The sequence below is a fragment of the Amblyraja radiata genome, chromosome 5 (assembly GCF_010909765.2).
Source record: "Amblyraja radiata isolate CabotCenter1 chromosome 5, sAmbRad1.1.pri, whole genome shotgun sequence".
Lineage (NCBI taxonomy): Eukaryota > Metazoa > Chordata > Chondrichthyes > Rajiformes > Rajidae > Amblyraja > Amblyraja radiata.
Genome location: NC_045960.1, coordinates 56,061,851 through 56,083,682, shown reverse-complemented (window position 1 = coordinate 56,083,682; position 21,832 = coordinate 56,061,851). Strand labels below are relative to the sequence as shown.

The 21,832-nt window shown below is 43.6% G+C and overlaps 1 protein-coding gene across 1 annotated transcript in view; it reads right to left on the bottom strand.

The window, feature by feature from the left end:
* Positions 1-21,832, bottom strand: part of akap7 (A-kinase anchoring protein 7) — a 148,562-nt gene that overhangs the window by 103,230 nt on the left and 23,500 nt on the right. The window contains exons 2-3 of the mRNA XM_033021276.1: positions 9,313-9,468; positions 3,741-3,880 (exon numbers count right to left, since the gene is read on the bottom strand). Of these exons, the coding sequence (XP_032877167.1) occupies positions 3,741-3,880; positions 9,313-9,468 (296 nt within the window). The remainder of the gene's footprint in view (positions 1-3,740; positions 3,881-9,312; positions 9,469-21,832) is intronic.

Below are 21,832 nucleotides of genomic sequence, written 5' to 3'. Positions count from 1 at the left end.
AAGGGCAGTGGCAGCCTGGTCCTGCGGCTGCTGGCCGGCTCTAGCAGCCGGGCAACAAGCAGCGGGGGCTGGCAACGGGAGCAGCAATGTCGGAAGGGGGAGAATTAGCAGAGGGTACAGAGGCTGCAGTACCCCAGGGTATACAAGTAACCACACCAGCAGCACTCCAGGGTTCACAAGTAACCACACCAGCAGCACCCCAGGGTGCACAAGTAACTACACCAGCATCACTCCAGGGTGAAACAGCGGCCTCGCCAGCAACACCCCAGGGTGCACAAGTAACTACACCAGCAGCACCCAAGGGTGCACAACTAACCACTCCAGCAGCACCCCAGGAAGCACCAGTCACCACACCAGCAGCATCCCAGGGTGCACAAGTAATCACACCAGCAGCTCCACGAGAATCAGCAACAGGTCATCCCAAGGAGCTACTCAAGCGGCAGGTTGATGAAGGTGGATTACATCGCTCGCACTCCGACATCAGCTGCCACAGCTTGGACAGTTTCTTCGAGCACTGCGGACTTGAGCCCGAGGTGATCGATAACCTGGCCAGGGAGAAGTTTTCCGCCGACGCCGCCTTCGAAAGCCTTGCCCTCAAGTTTCGCAGAGTGAAAGGCCTGTCCCACTTGGGTGACATTTTCGGCTAGAGCCTGAAAAGAGGTTGCGTGTCGTGGTCGGGTCGTGACGCGGCGTGATGCGTGGTGACTCCCTGTCGCCCATGGATTTTGGAATATTCAACTGAAATATCTCCTGACCAAATTCGTGATGTATATGACCAACTGTAGAAGTAAAAACCTGGATAAATCCAACGTATAGTTGTGAATGTTGCTCAATAAATAACTACAGTACTGATACTCGAAATTAAGAGCACTGATTTGCTGTTAAAATGAATTCCGTAATAACGTGTCAACGGTAGCTGTGACAATCGAACACTGCAGTTTTAATGTTTCACGTGTGCACAATTTAATGATCCATCTTTATGGATTAAATCAAATAACATTGGGAATTAAAACACACTTGATTGCATTCCATTATCAATGCTAATATTCGCTCTGGGGGGGGGGCGGGAATCATAACAGGATGGATGGAGGGGGACAGTACAGGATGAATGGGGGGGGGCGATCAGAACAGGATGGATGGGGGGAACAGTACAGGATGGGGGATCAGTGCAGGATGGAAGGGGAGGATCAGTACAGGATGGAAGGGGGGGGATCAGTACAGGATGGAAGGGGGGGATCAGTACAGGATGGAAGGGGGGGATCAGTACAGGATGGGGGGACAGTACAGGATGAATGGGAGGGGATCAGTACAGGGTGAATGGGGGGACAGTACAGGATGGGGGGGATCAGTGCAGGATGGAGGGAGGGGTCAGTACAGGATGAATGGGAGGACAGTACAGGATGGGGGGGTCAGTGCAGGATCAATGGGGGTATCAGTACAGGATTAATGGGGAGATCAGTGCAGGATTAATGGGGAGATCAGTGCAGGATGAATGGGGAGATCAGTGCAGGATGAATGGTATATATCAGTGCAGGATGAATGGAGATCATCACAAGATGGATAGGGGGGGGTCAGTGCAGGATAAATGGGGGGGGGGACAGTACAGGATGGATTGGGAGATCAGTGCAGGATAAATGGAGGGGGGTCAGTACAGGATGAATGGGGAAAGCAGTGCAGGATGGATGGGAAAGGGGGTCAGTGCAGGATGAATAGGGGGACCAGTGTAGGATGGATGGGGGATGGCAGGAGAATCAATGCGAGGTGGATACGGAGATCAGTGCAGGATGAATAGATCGGGGGGGAGGGGGGGGGGGTAGATGGGGAGGGGAGCTCAGGGGATGTCTGTGAGGACTGAATAGAGGTGGGAATGGGGATCAGCGGGTCAGGCAGTATCTCTGGAGAAAAGGGGGGGGGGGGGGGGGGAGGGCAGTGGCGTGGACCCAGCAGAAACGGCGCCTGGTGTCGGGTCACGGCCGCTGCCACTACTGTTCAGAGTCAGTCCTTCGCACTTCCCGCCCGGCGACGGGAGAACGGTCTCCCCGGACCCCCCCCGCCGGCAGCGGACCCGCTCCATGGCCACAAGGCTCCGATGCCGCGGATGGAGGCGCTGCACCATGCTGGGAGATACCGCAGCCCTGGGAACGGAGAAGCGGGCACTTCTTTTTTTTCCCCGAAATCATCCCGCGGGGTCAGATTGGACCCTTCGCGGGTAGTTCAACACCCCCGATAAAAAAAAAAAATACTCCCCCTCCCGCAACGCAACGCAATATTTTACGGTCCCACTCATCCAAACTAGGCCCGGGTCGTCGAGGCAATGCATTGAAAATGGCAGAGTCTAATCCCGCCCACTGCGCACGCGCGGGGAGACGGAGTCATTTTATGTCGCTACCGCGTCACCAGCTTCCCCCAACTGTGCAGGTCGCAAATATTTGTTTTCAAATCATCCCGCAGGCCGGAACCAGAATTTCCCGTAAATTCCTTCAAAGTGGAAACACTGCTCTAATTATATTTATTTTTTCTCGGGATTTGTTTTTATTCTGGAAAAAAGGGGGGGTGTGACCACACCCAACGCACCCCCCCCCCCCCCCCCCCCCCCCCTTCGGACAGTCATGTATATAATGCAAAATGTTTCAAACTAAAAGGGGGGTGGGGGGGGGAAACAAACCACCAAATTAACATGCCATGAGTTGCCCTGCTTCAGCAAATTATTGGCATATTTAAAGTGAGAAGAAAGTTATGGACAGAACACTGTCTTTACTACATATCAAACATTTCCAAGAACATAAATCATTATCTTGTTTATAATGATTTTAAACCATGCTTTCAGTTCCTGGAACATGCAAAACATGATTCAAAACAGAACATCCATGATTCTCTTCAGTTTAGTTTAGATGTTCAGCACAGAAACAGGCCCTTCGGCCCACTGAGTCCGCGCTGGCCAGCAATCCCCGCACACTAACGCCATCCTACACACACTAGGGACAAATTACCATTTTACCAAGCCGATTAGCCTACAAACCTGTACGTCTTTGGAGTGTGGGAGGAAACTGGATATCCCGGGAAAAATCCACGCAGGTCACGGGAAGTACGTACAAACTCCAAACAGACAGCACCCGTAGTCAGGAACTAATGCGGGTCCCTGGCGCTGTAAGGCAGCAACTCTACTGCAGCGCCACTTTGATTAATACACCAGCATTGGGTCAAAATAGCAAGTTTAAAGTTGGGAAGTTATTAATGGTGCTTGTTTGTGATTGTTGAAATTCTTATCCCTGAGAATAAAAAGCACTAAAAAAAAATTTAAGCGGAATGACAGAAGTGCACATGATAGAAGTAGAAACACATGAATTCCTAAAGAATATGCATAACCAAAACAGGCCATTGTGGATCATTTGAGCAATCACAAAATTTGAATAGAACGTCATATGCTAGTCTATCTCACATATTCTTCATTCACAGGATGTGGTTGCTACGGAATCAAGGGGGAAAGCAGGAACGGGGTACTGATTTCCATGTTGCTACCTATTGGTCTCTTTTAAATGCACTTATTTGCACTCTTTACAATACAATTAATAAGGACTTTCTTTCACATTAGATGTTCTGGAGACAAACGGATGAACACCCATGCTCGGCTCAACACATTGGAACAGGTTAATAAGTTAAAGACTTGATTACCGATGCATTGATCTTAAACTTCCTGCATATCTTTTGTAACAAAGTCAATTATAACATAAAATTATTACCTTTGGGTTGGTTATTGGTATAGATACAAAATAGTTTGGATGCGCCTTTTTTTTCTTTATTTGCCCTGTGCCATCATCGTTCTCCCCACCTAAAGTACGCTTTCTCGTTTTCTTTGAATTCTTTGCAGGGGATTTAGAGACTGAAACGAAAAATCACAAAGAAATTAGTGTCATTCTCAAAACGCGTTTGCTTCAAAACCAAGGCTGAGGAAATATCTCCAATGACTCTTTCGAAATTCTACAGATACACCATAGAAAGAATACTGCCGGGTTGCATCACATATTGGTTTGGGAACAGATCTGCCCAAGAATGCAGAGTTGGGGATGTAGCCTCGTCCATCACCCAGATCAGACTCCCTACCATTGCCTACATAATCAGACTTGCCTGACTCTGGTCATTCCTTCTTCTCCCTGCTTCCATCACTCAAAAGCAGAACAGCTTATTCCCCTCTGTTATCAGCCTTTACAATAATCCTTCCATAAAATGGGGTTCTGCCAGATTAGCCTCCACTCCATTGCAAACATTGGACTTTGGCTGTGGAACTGATATGTTACAAGGCTCCAAACTACATTCTGCACTCTGCACCTTCCCTTTAGCTCTGGCTATTGATCTTGTATTTGTGTATCATATATCTCATCTTTTTGGAGAGTATGCAAAACAAAGTTTTTCACTGTGCATGTGACAATAATAAACCCAAGCCTAAACATTGAGGGTTTTCCAATAGCCAATTAACCAACTAGGATCTCTTTGGAATATAGAACAAAACCAGAGCACCCAGTGGAAATCAACATATTCTAAAGAAAAACATGCAAACTCCACATCAGCAGCTCCTGAAGTCAGGATTGAAACTGTGATCTTGTGTGGCAGCAGCACCAGCTGCTGCATTACCAAGTAAAAACAAGGAACTGCAGATGCTGGTTTGTACCAAAGATAGACACAAAGTGCTGGAATAACTCAGCGGGTCAGGCAATAGATTAAACCCATTAATAAGTAAATTAATACACAAAGATCAAACAGGGTTCATACCTAATAGACAATCCACCTTTAACTTGAGACGTCTGTTTAATATCGTGTACACAAAAAGAGAAGGAAACAACGACTTGGCTATACTAACGCTTGACGCAAAAAAGCATTTGACCAGATTGAATGGCCATACTTATTCGAGCTCCTCAAGAGATTTAACTTTGCATACAACTTTTTGGAATGGATTAAGCTTCTGTATAAAAATCCGACAGCACAAACTCTCACAAACCAAACGCTCTCATCTCCCTTTAATTTGTTCAGGGGAACAAAACAGGGCTGCCCCCTATCAGCATTAATATTTGCCCTTGCTATAGAACCTCTTGCTCAGAGTATTTGATTAGATTCCCATATTCATGGTTACAACACAAAAGAGACTACAAATAAAATATCTTTGTACACGGATGATATTCTCCTGTACATAAGGGAACCTCAAACCACTATTCCACCGATACTGGAAAAAAATTACCTGTTTGGTACATTTTCAGGCTACAGTATTAACTGGAATAAAAGTATACTGTTGCCAGTTCATACCATACCCTCAGATACATTGGAGAATTTTCCTTTCAGAGTAACAACAGATAAATTTACCTATCTAGGGATTGAGGTCACAAAGCGCTACTCTTCTACAGACCAATTTCCTTCCCTTATTAGAAAACCTAAAAAGCAACATCCAATTCTGGAAAACTCTTCCAATTTCCTTACTCGGAAGAGTGAATACCATTAAAATGATCTTCTTACCACAGCTACTATATCTAATTCAGAACATTCCTATTTCTCTTACAAAAACATTTTTTAAGAGATTAATAATACCTTTCTTATGGAATTACAAAACATAGGATAAACAAAAATCAGCTCTACAAATCAAAAACTAAGGGCGGGCTTGCTCTTCCTAATTTCAGATTATATTACTGGGCCTCCGCCATCAAGTCCTTTCCTTTCTGGCTTGACACATTAAACATCCCGCTGAATCGGCTAAAAATAGAACAAGACTGACACCCATACTCAATAGGTACCATGGAAAAAGCTACTTTTATAACTACTAAACCAGGTTCGCTTCTTAATAAACAGACACCACACAAACTGTTTGGTAGACCAGTTCAAAACTTTACTTAACATCGGCCGATGGAAGGGAGCGAGAATTGCAGTCAAGTGACCAATGTAGACACTTAACTGTGCTCAGCCACCTTCTCTGAACAACAGAATTACATTGCCTTAAATAGGGTTGTTTTGTCCCCTTAGCACATTTCACAGACATTAGTCATGGTCAGAGGTACAGGAAAAGGTTTCCACAGAATGCATCACATCAAAGGCCTTTAGTTTACATGTTACAAGATAACATTGGCCATTTGGTTTATGACATTTTATCTTTCTACTTCCCTTGTTCCTCTCTCGTCCTTCATAAACATTGGCCATTTGGATAATGCCATTTTATCTTCACAGAGATCATCCTAGCTCTTTCGCTGCTTCCTCGCTGTCATTTGGTCCCACATAAACATTGGCCATTTGGTTTATGGCATCTTACTTCAAAGAGATCTCTCTAGCTTCTCCTCTCTGCTTGTCACTTGGGAGACAATGTTATAGGATTTATTATCTCACACACCGCAACCTGAGGCAAGCCTAATTTGACAATAAATATAGCTGTAAGCTAGCCCAGAAGCCAATTTAATATCTTCTTATATTTTTAACTAAAATTCAGCTTCATCACCATCCTACTAGCTCCTACTTCAATTGATAAATCATATTATGGATTTAATCCTGTTATACACAATTTGATACGTATATGGAAGCAAATCAGAACCCATTTTGAACTTAAACCTATATCTCTCGCTTTGCCCATAGCAAACAACCCCACATTCAAACCATCTATTTTAGATAAGACTTTCTCTACATGGAGTGAATTAGGAATCCACTGTGTCAGAGACCTATATATCGATGGTACGTTTGCCACCTTTACACAGCTACGAAAGAAATTTGAACTCCCAAATAGTAACTTCTTCAGATACTTGCAATTCAGGGATTATATACAAAAGCATCTGTCAGGATTTGAAGTTGAGAGGCAGTCTCAAATAGATGACTGCCTTAAAACATCACCATATAAAGACAAATTAATCTCCTATATGTATGATGTCCTTCTATCAATAACCTCTCCATCCTCTAGCAAATGTATAAGAAAATTGCAAAAAAGACATAAATGTGCAAATACCAGATGAAATATGGGAGGGAAGCCTCAAACTTACACATAGGTGCTCAAACAATGCTAGACACTGCCTCATACAGTTCAAAATTATACATAGACTTCACTACTCCAAGGCTAAAATACACAGTATATATCCAAATGTTTCTCCTATTTATGATAAATGTCACTCCTCAGATGCTACTCTTCTTCATATCTTTGTATCGTGCCCTAAATTCACCCTTTTCTGGTCCGATATATTTAAGAATATCTCAGACATTCTTAACATCCCATTAATCCCAGTGCCCTTATTAATCATCTTTGGGGTATCTGAAACATCAAGACAACTCACAACTACTCAACGACAATTCCTCTCCTACTGTCACATTACGGCAAAGAAACTACTGCTCATGTCATGGGAAAAAACAACAGCTCCCAATTCCAGAATGTGGCTTCATGACTTGACCAGTACTTTACATTTAGAAAGAATAAGATATGTTCTAAAGGATAGAGTCAACCAATTGACTAAAATCAGGTAACTATTTATGTCATTTCTTGCACAGAAGAATATTGGCACATAACACAAACCTATCTACACTAAACCATCCATTTTAATGAAATTATGAGTAAGGGATAGAAGACAAGAGAGTTAGAAGCTTTGGAAACAAGAGTCTTCACAAAGAATTATTGCACTGAACTGCTCCCTATGTACTGTACTCATCTTCTGCACTTTACTTATGTATTTATTTATTGTTATGTTTATTATTCACTTTTCTTCCCTCATTATTTATTAATTAATTTTTTTGCGCTGTTTTTATAAACATGCCCGTCCATATTGTTTGTATAATAATCAAATGTTCTGTTTTGATATGTACATTTGGAAAAAATGAGCTTGGATATGGCAACATAATCTGTACCCATTTTTTGATGGCTTAATAAAATTTATTAAAGAATAAAATCACTAACAAATGAACAGACATTAAGTACAATTATTGTAATTGAAAAATAATAAATTGTCAAAAAACCAATTTGTGAAAATGCAGACAGTGGACTGGATTTTGTTTTGAGTGAAATGATGCATAGACCAACATTCAGCCGCCTACCATATTGGACATGCAAATGTGGACAACTGCCTAACAACACTCTTTGCTCTAACTGTTGTACTTGAGTTTGATGTGATTGTATTTTTGTTTAGTATTGTCTGATATGATAGGATAGCATGCAAAAAAAGCTTCTCACTGTATCTCATACATGTGACAATATTACTTAAGCCCATCTCAACATGTTCCTTCATCTAATCAAACTGAAATTCTATAGAATCAAGGAAAATCAAAAGCACAAAGTGTAATATTTAAAACAATGAAAAGGCATGAAAAGATTGTTATTGTTAAGAGGGAAAGAAGGGAAAAAAAGTTTCAAATCTTCAATACCTGGAGTATTGCGTACAGTTTTGGTCTCCCAATCTAAGGAAAGACATTCTTGCCATAGAGGGAGTACAGAGAAGGTTCACCAGACTGATTCCTGGGATGGCAGGACTTTCATATGAAGAAAGACTGGATAGACTCGGCTTGTACACGCTAGAATTCAGAAGATTGAGGGGGGATCTTATAGAAACTTACAAAATTCTTAAGGGGTTGGACAGGCTAGATGCAGGAAGATTATTCCAGATGTTGGGGAAGTCCAGAACTAGGGGTCACAGTTTAAGGATAAGAGGGAAGTCTTTTAGGACCGAGATGAGAAAATTATTTTTTACACAGGTGAATCTGTGGAATTCTCTGCCACAGAAGGTAGTTGAGGCCAGTTCATTGGCTATATTTAAGAGGGAGTTAGATGTGGCCCTTGTGGCTAAAGGGATCAGGGGGTATGGAGAGAAGGCAGGGGTGGGATACCGAGTTGGATGATCAGCCATGATCATATCGAATGGCGGTGAAGGCTCGAAGGGCTGAATGGCCTACTCCTGCACCTATTTTCTATGTTTCTATGTTTCAATGAAAATGAAAAACTGAAGGAATGCAATCCCACCACTAGTTAAAACGTTCAAGTCAAGCAAATCGTCTGGCACTAATTAGGTCATATCAAACCATTTAAGATTCACTTGAATGAAGAAGTTGATGTTGTGTATAAGTAGTATATCCTTCATACCATGTTTTCGGACGTCAAATTTCTTAGAAATTTCCAGGAGCAAAGTGCACAACTATTTTCAGAATACCGTTTGTTACTGCATGTTTGGTTGCTTCAGAATTTGCAGCCCAATTTTCTCAACAAAACCAAGAAGATCTGATAGCCACGCTCGTAGTGTTAGTGTAAATTCTATGCTGTTCACTTAAAAAAATCACAGAAAGATGCTCTACAACGTTACAAATTACAAAACTTACATCCATATTCTTCCCTGATCTTTGCGTCCGGAAATGGGAGCTCTGCAAGAAGATTATGGACTTCTTTCTCTGCAGCAGATCGGGTTTTCTTCCTCTTTCGCCATTTTGGTCTCTTCCTTTTAGCATTTGCTGCCTCTTGTGGCCCTTCAAGACCATCTATACAAAATAGGAACAATTAGAAAATAAATTGAGGAAAACCATATTATTTGGTAAGATTCATGTCATAAGCAATCTGATTAAGTGAGAACATGAGACAAAATGAAAAATGTGCAGGTGTCAGAGGTTATGGGGAGAAGGCAGGAGAATGGGGTTAAGAGGGAGAGATAGATCAGCCATGATTGAATGGCGGAGTAGACTTGATGGGCCAAATGGCCTAATTCTACTCCTATTCCTGATGACCTTATTCTTACCCGACATAACTAACCAATTTTAATGAGGTAATTTATATCGAAATAGACTTTTCAGACTTCTATGCCCATGCTGATCTTTATACCTTTCTATTCTAATCCTTTTTTTTTTACAGCATTAGGTCAATATACTTCTAAGCCTTACCTATTTAAATGCCTGCCCAAATGTTTTTTTTTAAATGTGACTGATTCCACCATGTCCTCTGTCAACGTGTTCCAGATATCAACCACATCGTTATAAAAAAATGTTCTCCTCAAATCCCCTTTTAAAATCCGTCCTCTCAATTTAAACCCATGCAGAGACACAAAATGCTGGACTAACTCTGCAGGACTCTTGAAAGGTCTTGACCCAAAATGTCACCCATTCCTTCTCTTCAGAGATGCTGCCTGTCCCGCAGTTACTCCAGCATTTTGTGTCTACCTTAGATTTAAACCAGCATCTGCAGTTCTTTCCCACATATTAAACCCATGCCAACTTGTTTTTGATAACCCTACCTTAGTAAAAAGATTGTGACCATTAAACTCTTTACCCTCAGAGTACCTTTGTTCCAAGGAAAATAAATGCTGACAAACCAATCAGGGCCTACGGGATCTCGCAATTGCTAAACATTTTAATTCCTATTCTCATTCCCATACTGACTTTTCTGAACAGGGATTGCTCCATTACCAGAGTAAGACCACATGCAAACTGGAGGAATATCACCTCCTATTCCACTTGGGTAGTTTACAACCCAACGATATGAACATTATGTGTAGGAAAGAACTACAGATGCTGGTTGAAATCAAAGGTATACACAAAATGCCGTAGTAACTCAGCGGGCCAGGCGGCATCTTTGGAGAGAAGGAATGGGCGATGTTTCTGGTCAAGACCCTTGCATTCTCCAACTTTAGATAACTAACCCAACCCCTCCGCCCCCCCCCCCCCCCCCCCCCCCGCTTCTCTTCCACCCCCTCTCCAGTGCGCCACCTGGGCGCACCTATTTCACTCCTACCCCTCCACCTAGATTCTTTCTTCTAGCTTCACAATCAGTAAATCCTCAATCACACTTTCTATATTTTCATCTCTGGTCTTTGTTCCATCTACTGCCTAGCAAAACCCCCCTCATCTAATCGACCTATGATTTGCCCAGCCCCTCCTGTCTCCAAGTCAAAATCTCCCGTTAATATAGCCCTATTGTTCTTACACCTCTTCTGCCCTGCGTTTACACATTTGTTGGTTGAATTCTTACTATTAGGAGGCCTACAGTATAATCCCAGCAAAGCCACCACCTATCTACTATTCCCAAATTCTACCCATTTGAGCTTCTCAACTATCCCCTCCAGGATATCCTAAGTACTGCCATGATGTACAGGCTCTAGCTAGCAATGCAGGGCAGGTTATTTCTACTTTTTGAAATAACAACATTGTTTCTTTGACAATGCACAGATTTTGTGGCTGAAGATGAAGCAATGGTACTTCCCACTGACCCCAAACAAACAGAGTTTGAACAACATTTCACGAATCAGCTCTGGAGGATCTCAGATGTCAAGCAACTGCATGTCATCAGGTAACCCGAGTCGCCACTCACATCGATAAAAAGTTAAATTAGTTCAAATATGTGAAATGCTGGTCGGATTACTCTTTTCTAAAGATTAGATTGCAGAAAGTTGGTAAGCAGAACACCTTGTGTAGGATCAAGGAATTATTGATTACATTTTCTGTGATTCATGTTTAAATGACACACAACAGCAAATGACAATAGCTTTGCCACCATTTATGCATCAATATTTAGGTTACAATCGTTCTTAGTTGAATGAAAAGAGTCAAGCATTAGACCCGTGTAGCGGCAGATTTTTATATCGTTCAAAAGATTACTCCCTCCAGCCGCTAAATGGACTACATGGTTAAGGGGAATGTCTTTATATGCATGCAAGCTCTCCGTCAGAGACATTCAGAACTTCTTCACAGATAAGTCTTCAAAAACACGGTCTTTTGATTAATAAATTCTTTATTGTTGATGAAAAACAATAAGGTACATCCAAACTTCTTCCGACTCGTTACTATAATCTTCATCGAAGCTCTGTGCTTTAAACATTAGAAAACTCCTCGTGTCTTCGTTACACTTCGCATGGTCAAAGGGTAAACCTTCTCCATGCTGGTCCGAAACTAAACTAACAACTAAGCTTCTACGCAAGAAACTTAGCTCAAAACACGCCTTAAAATACGTCATAAATCCCACCCACCAATATAACGGGCAGTCTAAAATTTAAAGACACATGCCATCATCAATGACATGCAAAACAAGCCAAATAGCCACGACATACCGGCCCCTAATTGTTCCGAGTACATAATGAGGCAATTATTAATAAACATCAAAAAAGTAGACATGAAGGCTTAACATATATCAAAAGCAAAAAAAATAAATAAATCAGGGAATTGAACCCCGTGGCTCCCCGTCGGGAAATTGAATCCCGGTCTACTGCGTTACAGGCAGGGATACTAACCACTATACTCACGAGGGGAACAAAAAATAGCATGCACTATATATCCGCAATCAGAATTCTTCATCGACTCTTCCATCTTCACTTTCGCCTTCTAGAAGCAGGCATAACTAGGTTATTGATCTTATTAAAACACTGGTTTTAGTTTAAAGTCGTACCGTGCGCACCAAACCCTTAAAATCAGGCATGATACCCGGTATATAGGCCAAAACATAACAGTCCAAAGCTTTGATAGCATGAAACGTCTTCCTCCATGTCCGATCAATTCATGAATGTGTTGTAACAACAATGTTGAAGTGTGAAAATCCTTTGAGAGAATAACAGGATTTTTAGCAATGAAGTTCACCGTTAGGTTTGATTTACTGTGTTCAAAAGGGAACTGCAGATGCTGGAATATCGAAGGTACACAAAATTGCTGGAGGAACTCAGCGGGTGCAGCAGCATCTATGGAGCGAAGGAAATAGGCGACGTTTCGGGCCGAAACCCTTCTTCAGACACCTGAAGAAGGGTTTCGGCCCGAAACGTCGCCTATTTCCTTCGCTCCATAGATGCTGCTGCACCCGCTGAGTTCCTCCAGCAATTTTGTGTAGGTTTGATTTACTAGCAGGTTCAGGAACAGCTTCTTGCCTGCAGCTGTTACACAACTTAACTCTGCACCTTGGTGATTGCCAGTCACCGCCCCCCCTGGACACTCCTTCCCCCAGAAAAATTGCACTACTGCTACTGTATGTACATATATATATTTTACTGTTCCATTATTCTATGTTCGCTCTTCTGGGTGAGATGCTAACTGCATTTCGTTGTCTCTGTACTGTACACTGCACAATACCAATAAAGATTGAATCTGAATCTGAATCTGAACCTAATGTCCGATCATTAGCAAAGATTTCAAATCACAGCTCAAGCTTTGGCCATTCTCTGTCTGGCTGACAGAGAGATTTTAGTTCATTGATCCATCTCTTATCGCTTACGAAGCGTTTCACTGTCAGTTCTCTGGAAACTTCATCTGCAGGATTTTCTTCTATGTTAACATTTTTCAGTTGTACAACATTAGTACAACTCCCAATGCTCTTTCCATTGGCAGAATGTCTTTGTCCAAATCCAACTCTGGTTTCTTTGTCTCTATCATCTAGTGGAATACTTTCACAATTGTCGCTGATCCACTTGGAGAGTGTGAATCCTCTCTTATTACAAAGAGAAGTCAGATGTTCTACTGGTAGAATTGCTTCCTGCTCAGTAGACATGGATTTTAAGCAATCATCCATGTTATTATTCTTCAAAGAGATTCTTCATGAAAGTTAGTATTCTCGATAAACTTACGTTTCAAATTCTGGTGGCTATGCTCAGCCTTACGACGATTATTCGATAAACTAACACTTTCTTGTTTGAAAGGTAAGTCCAGCCAATAGTGTCCATCAGTTTTTACTGAGTAGTTCATAATATCCATGAACTTCAACTCTTCATTCGATATCTCTTCAGATTCCTTGCTGGTACTTTCCTTGAAGTCATGATTGTATGGCTTCATCACCAGCTTTTCTAATTTATCAGTAGATATTTGATTAACAGCAATGGTAGGATAGTTCCTCTGATTCTCGTTTTCATTATTCCTTTTTAAGGAGCCATAGATAACCATCCAAGTCGGGTTTTCCTAGCACACGGTCCATCACCTTGGCTCCTAACAATCTGTATAGGTTCCAATGCCTTCAAAACATTTGAATGCGTTAGCAATCCTCTGTTCTTTAAGTAACCTTCTCGCCTTTTTATAGCCATGGCTGTCTGGCTCAATTTGACAACTTTCTGCAAGTATCTGAACACTTCCACTTGTGTACATCACCAGAAATCGTAAGCGCTCCTTTTCATCCATAATTTTTGTTTCTAATACTTCTTCTAATGCCCTTACGTATGCTTCATACCGCAAAGGATCTCCATCATATGTAGGAATTTCTGCTGGTGGTAGAATGAGAGAGGTATTTTGTCGAGCTATGATCTGGTTGAATTCAGTTTGCCTTTTCACCAATGGCAATAACTCATCCTGATAACTTTGGCTTGGCTCCACCTGTTGATAAACAGGCCTTTGTGACTCAAATTGGCTTGCTCAAGCCTGTGCACCAGGTTTCGGAAAAGCGTGGTCCGCTATTGGTTTGTCTAGAGCATCCACAGACGCTCCTTTAGCAGTTTGTTTCGATCTAGCACCCATTTGCTGAGAAGAAGTTTCACTCACCTTCCTCTGTTCCAAAGGGGTTTCAAAGCTATGAAATCTGGGGACCTCGATTGTGGAATTGATCCAACTGCTAATTCACTTTGAGCAATCTTTCTTACCAAATCGGAGTTCATCACCTTCGATGTTCTAGAACTGCATCTTGATCCCTCGCTTTCCAGTAGCTCCTTTTTTGCTTTGGCCAACGCCATCTTTGTGTCTAATTTCAGTTGTTCCTTTCGTCACCTCATCTCTTCTTCTTCTCGTCTCATCTCTTCTTTCCTATGATCATTCCATCATCTCATCTCTTCTTCTAACCACTCCTCTGCCTCCTTCATGAAACCATTGAATCTCTTCACCCCGTCTTCTTCCCACTGGGTGTCTCTTATGCGTTCTTCCCGAGACAGTTGTGAACACAGCAGTACATCTTGTTTCTTTCCAACCTCTTCGCAGAGGTTCGTTCCATAGTTGGCTCATATTAGATTTCACCTTGATCACGTTCTGTTCTGATTCCATTAATTTCTTCTGTTTCTCTATTAATCTGGTAACCTGTTTCCATATTTGTTTCTCTCCTTCTCGGTTTCTTTCAAGCAGGCAGCTTGCGAATTATCTGTTTCTTCTCGATACATGAGTTTTCTGTAGCTATCAATCGACTTGTTAACTTGTTCCCATATCGAGTTTTCCTCTTTCTTAGTTTCTGTCAGGTAGGCAGGTTCTCCTCGACTAAGCTTGACTTAGCCACCTTGTGGTTCCTCTGGCGTGGTTCTTTCTTCATCTTCTGGCTCCATGATTTTAAAGAAGTCTTGGCAGATCGCCATGTCTTCTAATTAGACGAACAGAGTCTTCTCTGAATTCTGCTCCAACTTTATGTAAGCATCGAGTGGCTATTTTGTAAACAATTTCCTCAGAACCATAACAAACTGAGATTGGGGACAACATCTCGCCAACATCCATGGGCTTAAAGATGACGATAATTCGAAAGGAATGCGTGTTATCAAAAGTTCAAAACAATCTCCAAGGTCGGTCTCCTTTCTCCAGACAATTGGAAAAAACACTTTTTGGCTCTTCTACAGAAGCCGTTTAAATTTAAAGCTTGCAGCCTCAAAATTCAAAGAATAATAGTCGATTTCTACTCACAATTTCTGTGATGTGTCTTTAGATCAGACTCGATGCTGTCGATAGACCTCAGGGCCTCCTCTGGCCGAGATCTATTTTCTTCAGTTCCTCGGCTGGAACCGGAATTCTGGCCAAAACCTCTCTGAGATCTTAGCCAAATCTTCTGTCCCACTCTCTGGGACTGGTGTTCACCCCGTGCCGGAGGTTTCCTTTGACTTAATGTAGCAGCAGATTTTTATATCGTTCAAGAGATTACTCCCTCTAGCCGCTAAATGGACAGCATGGTAAGGGGAATGCCTTTATACGCATGCGAGGTCACTGTCAGAGACCTTCAGAGCTTCTTCAAAAACACAGTCTTTTGAATAATAAATTCTTTATTGTTGATGAAAAACAATAAGGTACATCCAAACTTTCTCCGATTCTTTACTATAATCTTAATTGAACTCCAGGTTATTGCTTAAAGGGCCTATCCCACGAGCATGCCACTGCAGGCGGCAAGCACGACCAAACCGGAAGCTGGGGCCGCGCGGAGGTCAAGTGATCCCCGTACAGGATCACTTGACCTGAAGAAGTCTGAAATCTGAAGAAGGGTTTCGGCCCGAAACGTTGCCCATTTCCTTCGCTCCATAGATGCTGCTGCACCCGCTGAGTTTCTCCAGCATTTTTGTGATCCCCGTACAGGGCCTGTCCCACCAGCATGCGGCTGCATGCGGCGAGCGCGACCAAAACGGAAGCGGGGGCCACGCGGAGATCGAGTGATCCCGTACGAGTTGACGTGAAGTTCGAGCGAAGTCCGCGGGAAGTTTCTCGCGTGACGTACGCCGTCAAGACGCTGCGTACGGCGTCCAGATGCTGCGTACGCCGTTGAGATGCTGCGCACGCCCGTCGAGGCGGTGCATACGGCCTCAATGTGGCTGCGGGCCGGCAGGCCATTGCCGCGTGGAATTTTTAGACAGTGTCAGTTTTTCGGAGCCCCGCGCGATGTCGGGACCAGCTCCGCACAACTCCATACGGCTCGAAGTGGGACCAGCCCCGCGAGGCCGTACGGCTCAAGCAACCACGTTAGGTCGCGCTTGCCGCATGCAGTCGCATGCTCGTGAGATAGGCCCTTTAAACATTAGAAAATGTGCCATGTGTCTCCGTTACACTTCGCATGGTCAAAGGGTAAACTTTCTCCATGCTGGTCCGAAACGTAGCTAACAACTAAACTTCTGCGCAAGAAACTTAGCTCAAAACATGCCTTAAAATACGTCACAAATTCCACCCACAATATAACGGGCAGTCTAAAATTTAAAGACACATGTCATCATCAATGACATGCAAAACAAGCCAAATGGCCACTACAACCCGTTTTACATTGTGTGTTTACTTAGTCATGCTGATTGGAATTCAAATGTACCACTTCTGAATAGAGTAATTTCACAGATCATACATCACAACAAATAAATGCTTATTTGGTAAAGTCAAAGCATGAATTTCACTGCATCTTGGGTTATGTGTTGGTCAAATTCCTGTTTTCAGTTCAGCTGTGAAATGCATCAGTGATGATGTCCAACTTCCAGTCTCTGGTAGATTTAGAAGATCCCATGATGTTATAGTGAAATAAAAGTAGAAAATAACTCAACTCGTTGTTCTGCCAATGTTCAAGTCAACATTTATCCTTTCACCTAAATCAGTAAAACATGTAATTTATCTTAATCTCGTTAGTGAGGTCTTGCTCTCACAATCTAGTAGCCAAATATGTGTGCATTAAAGTAATATAATTGCCTGTTGAAATATTTGAGATTTGGCAAATTCGAGAAGACATATAAGCTAGCTCAATATCTATTGTAAATGGAAGGATTATATCTGGGTTCCTACTGGTTACTGAATCACAGAACTCTATACCATCAAAATAATGAATTGATTTCTTGCAAAGCTTAAATAAAAAGAGTATATATATATTTTTTATGTAGTTGAAAGTTTATATAAATCTTGTAAATGTGTTAAAATCCATCTAGACAGATTTGCAGCATAAAATGGGCTATTGGCAAACTATGTTACAGAGATCTTACAGAAATGATAAAGTGTTTAAGAAAGAACTGCAGATGCTGGAAAAATCAAAGGTAGACAAAAATTGTGGAGAAACTCAGTGGGTGAGGCAGCACCTATGGAGCGAATGAATAGGTGACGTTTCGGTTCCAGACCCTTCTTCAGACTGATGTGGGGGTGGGGGGGGGGGGGGCAGGAAGAAGAAAGGAAGAAAGTGAGACCAAGCGCAGGCTTGGCGATCGCTTCGCCCAACACCTCCGCTCAGTTCGCAATAACCAACCCGACCACCCAGTGGCTCAGCACTTCAACTCCCCCTCCCATTCCGAATCAGACCTTTCTGTCCTGGGCCTCCTCCATGGCCAGAGTCCCACCGCAAATTGGAGAATCAGCACCTCATATTTCGCTTGGGTAGTTTACTCCCCAGCGGTGTGAACATTGACTTCTCCAAATTTCAGGTAGTCCTTGCTTTCTCCCTCCTTCCCCTCCCCAGCTCTCCCACAGCCTACTGTCTCCACCTCTTCAGTTCTTCTTCCGGCCCCCCACCCCCACATCAGTCTGAAGAAGGGTTTCGACCCGAAACGTCACATATTCCTTTGCTCCATAGATGCTGGCTCACCCGCTGAGTTTCTCCAGCATTTTTGTCTACCTTACAGAAATGATAGATAATTTAATTTCTAAGCTTTGGTAATTTCTGCAGATAAAATCAATTGTTTAGTTGAGGCATAACAGCAAATATTACATGTATCATTTATCAAAACCTTTATTAGCTTGACAAAATCATGTCAAGTGTAAACAGCAAATCAGCGTATTTTAAATCAGTGTGTTCATTTGGCAGCAACAAAATTGAAAAATGCAACATCCTTAGCCAACTGCTTTGTTTTAAAGTACAGGTGCACAACCTTTTATCCGAACATCCAAATAACGAAAACCTCCGACATTTTTTCGGTCCTTGTAGAAAGGTCCTTGAAGACGTTCAACGAGGGCGGCCCGCAGAGGTGACAGCGGAACCTCCGGTCGGTCCTCGAAGAAAGGGGAACTAAATCCCCATTCATAAAAGAGAAGGTGAGAGTATATTGCGCGGGAGGGTTAATAATTGACAATCTGCTGCTGCCTGCCCGCTGAGTTAAAAAGTTCCCACGGTAGACTCACGATACACAGTGTATCGTGAGTCTTGCGTGGGAACTTTTTAACTCAGCGGGCAGGCAGCAGCAGATTGTCGCTCCCTTCAGTTTCACCTCACCTACACCCCTCTGCTTCCCGGCCATGTGTGTGACCCCTTCCCTCCCCTCTCCAGCTCCCCGCCCATTGCACCGGTGCGGGGGCTTTGCACTGTCTTCACATCGGCGATGCCAGCAGGTCAGTGCCAGTCACCGGAGACGTCAGGACCAACGGGACACCGATCCCTAGGCCCACTGCAAGCACGGAGATCCCAGAGACCCACAGCCAGCAGCAGCCCAGCCCCGTTCCAACTCCAGAGGAACACGCTCCCCGTAGGGACAGAAGCTGATGGTGTGCAAGGTACGTCTTGTTCTTGGGGTTGCCGATGAGGGGGCGCAGCTCGGGCTGTGACGTCTCCGGCCACCCCCCTGTACAGGAGCTGAGACTGGGAACTGTGGGGTTGTTTGCAGTTGCAGAGGGAGGAGGCAAGGGCGGTACAGTTCCCAGTCTCAGCTCCAGTCCAGGGGGATGACCGGAGACGTCAGGACCAACGGGACACCGACTGCAAGCATGGAGATCCCAGAGACTCACAGCCAGCAGCAACTCTAGCCCAGCCCCGCTCCAACTCCAGAGGAACCCGGGTTGCGGATGAGGGGGCGCAGCTCGGGCTGTGGGCAAACTGCCACTTGTCGCTGTAGCGGCCCATCGGGGAGCGGGTTCCTGTTGGTCCTGACGTCTCCGGCAACCCGCTGGACAGGAGCTGAGAGACGTCAGGACCACCAGAAGCCGTTCCCCGATGGGCCGCTACGGCGACATTAGCAGTTCGCCCACAGCCCGAGCTGCGCCCCCTCATCGGGACACCGACCCCCAGGCCCACTGCAAGCACGGAGATCATAGATCAGCAACTCCAGCCCAGCCCCGCTCCAACTCCAGAGGAACACGTAGGGGCAGAAGCTGATGGTGTGCAAGGTACGTCTTGTTCTTGGGGTGGCGCAGCTCGGGCTCTGGGCGAACTGCCACTTGTCGCCGTTGCGGCCCATCGGGGAGCGGATTCCTCTGGAGTTGGAGGGGGAGGGGGGTATTGTGCTGTTTGATCGCTCTCTGCTATCCCAGGGACAGGGAGACACAGCGGCTTTTGAGAATAGTGGGCAATCACTTCCAAAGTTCTGCCCACACAGTCAGTACACCTCTCCTACACTTGTCTCCCGCACTAAGATAATCTCGCAGAGAATGATCCCAGCCTAACCCTCCCTATTCTCGCCTATTCTGCAAGAAAAAACTACATTGAAGACTCAAACTCGCGATCGAGTAACTGCCGGGATCGATGCGCAAACTCGCGACCTTGCGGATATGAGCCGAGCACTCTACCACTGAGCCAGCCGTTAAAACTACGCTAAAAATCTTCCAATCCGAAAGCCGAAAATTTCCGAATTACGAAAAGTGTCTGGTCCCAAGGCTTTCGGATAAAAGGTTGTGCACCTGTATTAATTTAATTGTCAACAAGTTAATGAACTCTGTTAACTAAAACATAATCCGTGTTTGAATTGTAATCAACATCACATGTCAAATTATAATTGCATCTTACATAGAAACATAGAAATTAGGTGCAGGAGTAGGCCATTCGGCCCTTCGAGCCTGCACCGCCATTCAATATGATCATGGCTGATCATCCAACTCAGTATCCCGTACCTGCCTTCTCTCCATACCCTCTGATCCCCTTAGCCACAAGGGCCACATCTAACTCCCTCTTAAATATAGCCAATGAACTGGCCTCGACTACCCTCTGTGGCAGGGAGTTCCAGAGATTCACCACTCTCTGTGTGAAAAAAGTTCTTCTCATCTCGGTTTTAAAGGATTTCCCCCTTATCCTTAAGCTGTGACCCCTTGTCCTGGACTTCCCCAACATCGGGAGCAATCTTCCTGCATCTAGCCTGTCCAACCCCTTAAGAATGTTATAAATTTCTATAAGATCCCCTCTCAATCTCCTAAATTCTAGAGAGTATAAACCAAGACTAACCACTACATATAATAATCTAATGGTTTCTACCAGTCAGATTTCTGCCGTTGAATTGGAGTGCCTTTTTAAAAAAAACAAGCAATTTATTTCTCTCCAAATCACAAATGGTCTTAAGTGTTAAAGGTTCAAGAGTCCTAGTTTGAATAATGCATGAAGTTTACACAGAGCTGCACTGAAATGCTTCTTTCTCTGGGATTTATTAAAATACAGTGCACTAAAAGCAAAGTCGTAATATGTCAACTTGAACAATGGAGAAACATTGTAATGCATGACATATTTGTTTTTAGAAAAAGCACTTTTGTGCTTAAAAAGCACACTTTGTACCTTACATCATTTAGAAGCATGGCTGGTAATTACAACAGTTATGGGTAGCTGAGTTTTGAGGTTTTGAGAAATATCACGCATGAAGTGCATCACATATCAAAGTGAAGTATAAGAAATAAAGTGGATGAGCTTGAGGCTCAGTTAGAAATTGGTAAGTATGATGTTGTGGGAATTACAGAGACATGGCTGCAAGAGGATCAGAACTGGGAACTGAATATTCAGGGGTATACATCATATCGAAATGACAGACAGATTAGGGGACAGTGGAGTCAAGGGATATGGGGAGAAGGCAGGCACGGGTTATTGATAGGGGACGATCAGTCATGATCACAATGAATGGCAGTGCTGGCTCGAAGGGCCAAATGGCCTCCTCCTGCACCTATTTTCTATGTTTCTATGTGGGCAGAGGGGGTTGGGTGACTCTGTTGGTAAGGAATGAAATTCAGTCCCTTGCTGGGGGTGACATAGAATCAGAAGATGTACAATCATAGCGGATAGAACTGAGAAATTGTAAGGGTAAAAAGACCCTAATGGGAGTTACCTACAGGCACCCAAACAGTAGCCTGGAGATTGGGTGCAAATTGCATCAGGAGTTAAAATTAGCATGTAACAAAGGTAATGCTGCGATGGTTATGAAAGATTTTAACATGCAGGTAGACTGGGAAAATCAGGTTGGTACAGGACCCCAAGAAAGGGAGATTGTAGAGTGCCTCCGAGATGGATTCTTAGAGCAGCTTGTACTGGAGCCTACCAGGAAGAAGGCAATTCTGGATTTAGTGTTGTGTAATG